The sequence below is a fragment of the Octopus bimaculoides genome, chromosome 20 (genome assembly GCF_001194135.2).
Source record: "Octopus bimaculoides isolate UCB-OBI-ISO-001 chromosome 20, ASM119413v2, whole genome shotgun sequence".
Taxonomy (NCBI): domain Eukaryota; kingdom Metazoa; phylum Mollusca; class Cephalopoda; order Octopoda; family Octopodidae; genus Octopus; species Octopus bimaculoides.
The window spans coordinates 18,436,154-18,437,303 of NC_069000.1; the positions used below are offsets into that span (position 1 = coordinate 18,436,154).

Consider the following 1,150-nt stretch of genomic DNA (forward strand, 5'->3'; position numbering starts at 1 on the left):
TCATTTTAGCCAACTGAGTGGATTGGAGCAACGTGAAATAAAGTGTCTTGCTCAAGGGCACAATGCATCGCCAGAAATTGAACTCATGACCTCAGGACCTTTTCAATGACCTTTCAATTTGTATAAAAAGAAAATTCAAGATACAGAAGAAATTTTTTTTAAATATCTGAGAAAAAATACAAGAAATCTCCATCAGCTTGTAAAGGATACTGACTATTAGAAACTTCCTCTATGACATTTTTAATACTCTGTTGGACCCAACTTTTGTGTTTGTCCAATTGTTTTTCTTTTTCTTCTAGAGATTCAATCTCCTTTTTCAAATTAACAAGGCGATCTGATATTTCTCTTGAATTACATCCTGGTCCGGCACCCCTTCAAAGAAAGAAAGAAGATTGACAAAATTAGTATGAATAATCGACCATGGACACATTAAATAAGTAAACAAACACCAAACTTTAAGGTTAGCAGTCTGTGGCATGCCATCTTTATGATGAAGTTGATGACATGTTCATGAGAAACAAATCATTTAATCATTATGTGTGTTTATGTATGTGTGTGTGTGTGTGTGTGAAGACACATAACCTAGTGGTTAGGACGTTGCGCTCACAATTGCAAGATCATGGTTTCAATTTCCAGAGTGTCTCACATTGCTCCAGTCCACTTGACTGTAAATGAGTAACCTTGCAATAGACCAGTGTTCTGTACAGAGGGAATTACGCCAACCCACTGCCTGCCGAGCCAGTTGGGTGACATCATTCACAAGCTACAAGGGTGTCAGGAACAACAAACATTACTGTATTTTAACCCCAGGAAAAGATGTTTTCCTGGGGTTAAAATGTAGTAACATTTGTTCACACAAAAGTGGCAACAGACATTACACACACACACACACACATATATATATATATATATATATATCTCCTATCTTAGAAAGAACTTTTCCCCCACCACCTCCTCTTCCGGTCTTTTCATCATGTAACCTCGTGGGCATCGGTACCATTTTCCTCTTTCTCCGTTCTTCCATTCTCCGAACTTTCCATCTTTCCGACGAAGGGCTACGCCCGAAACGTCATACACTCTCTCTTTCCTTTCCTGAGCGTCCAATAATACTATCCATATCACGTCCTCACTTTGTTGTTTTTTTGTTATT

The 1,150-nt window shown here is 38.2% G+C and overlaps 1 protein-coding gene across 1 annotated transcript in view; it reads right to left on the bottom strand.

Moving 5' to 3' along the window:
* LOC106876502 (transcription factor E2F5) overlaps window positions 1–1,150 on the bottom strand; it is a 34,373-nt gene that overhangs the window by 12,571 nt on the left and 20,652 nt on the right. The window contains exon 3 of the mRNA XM_014925065.2: window positions 211–372. Coding sequence (XP_014780551.1) covers window positions 211–372 — 162 coding nt within the window. The remainder of the gene's footprint in view (window positions 1–210; window positions 373–1,150) is intronic.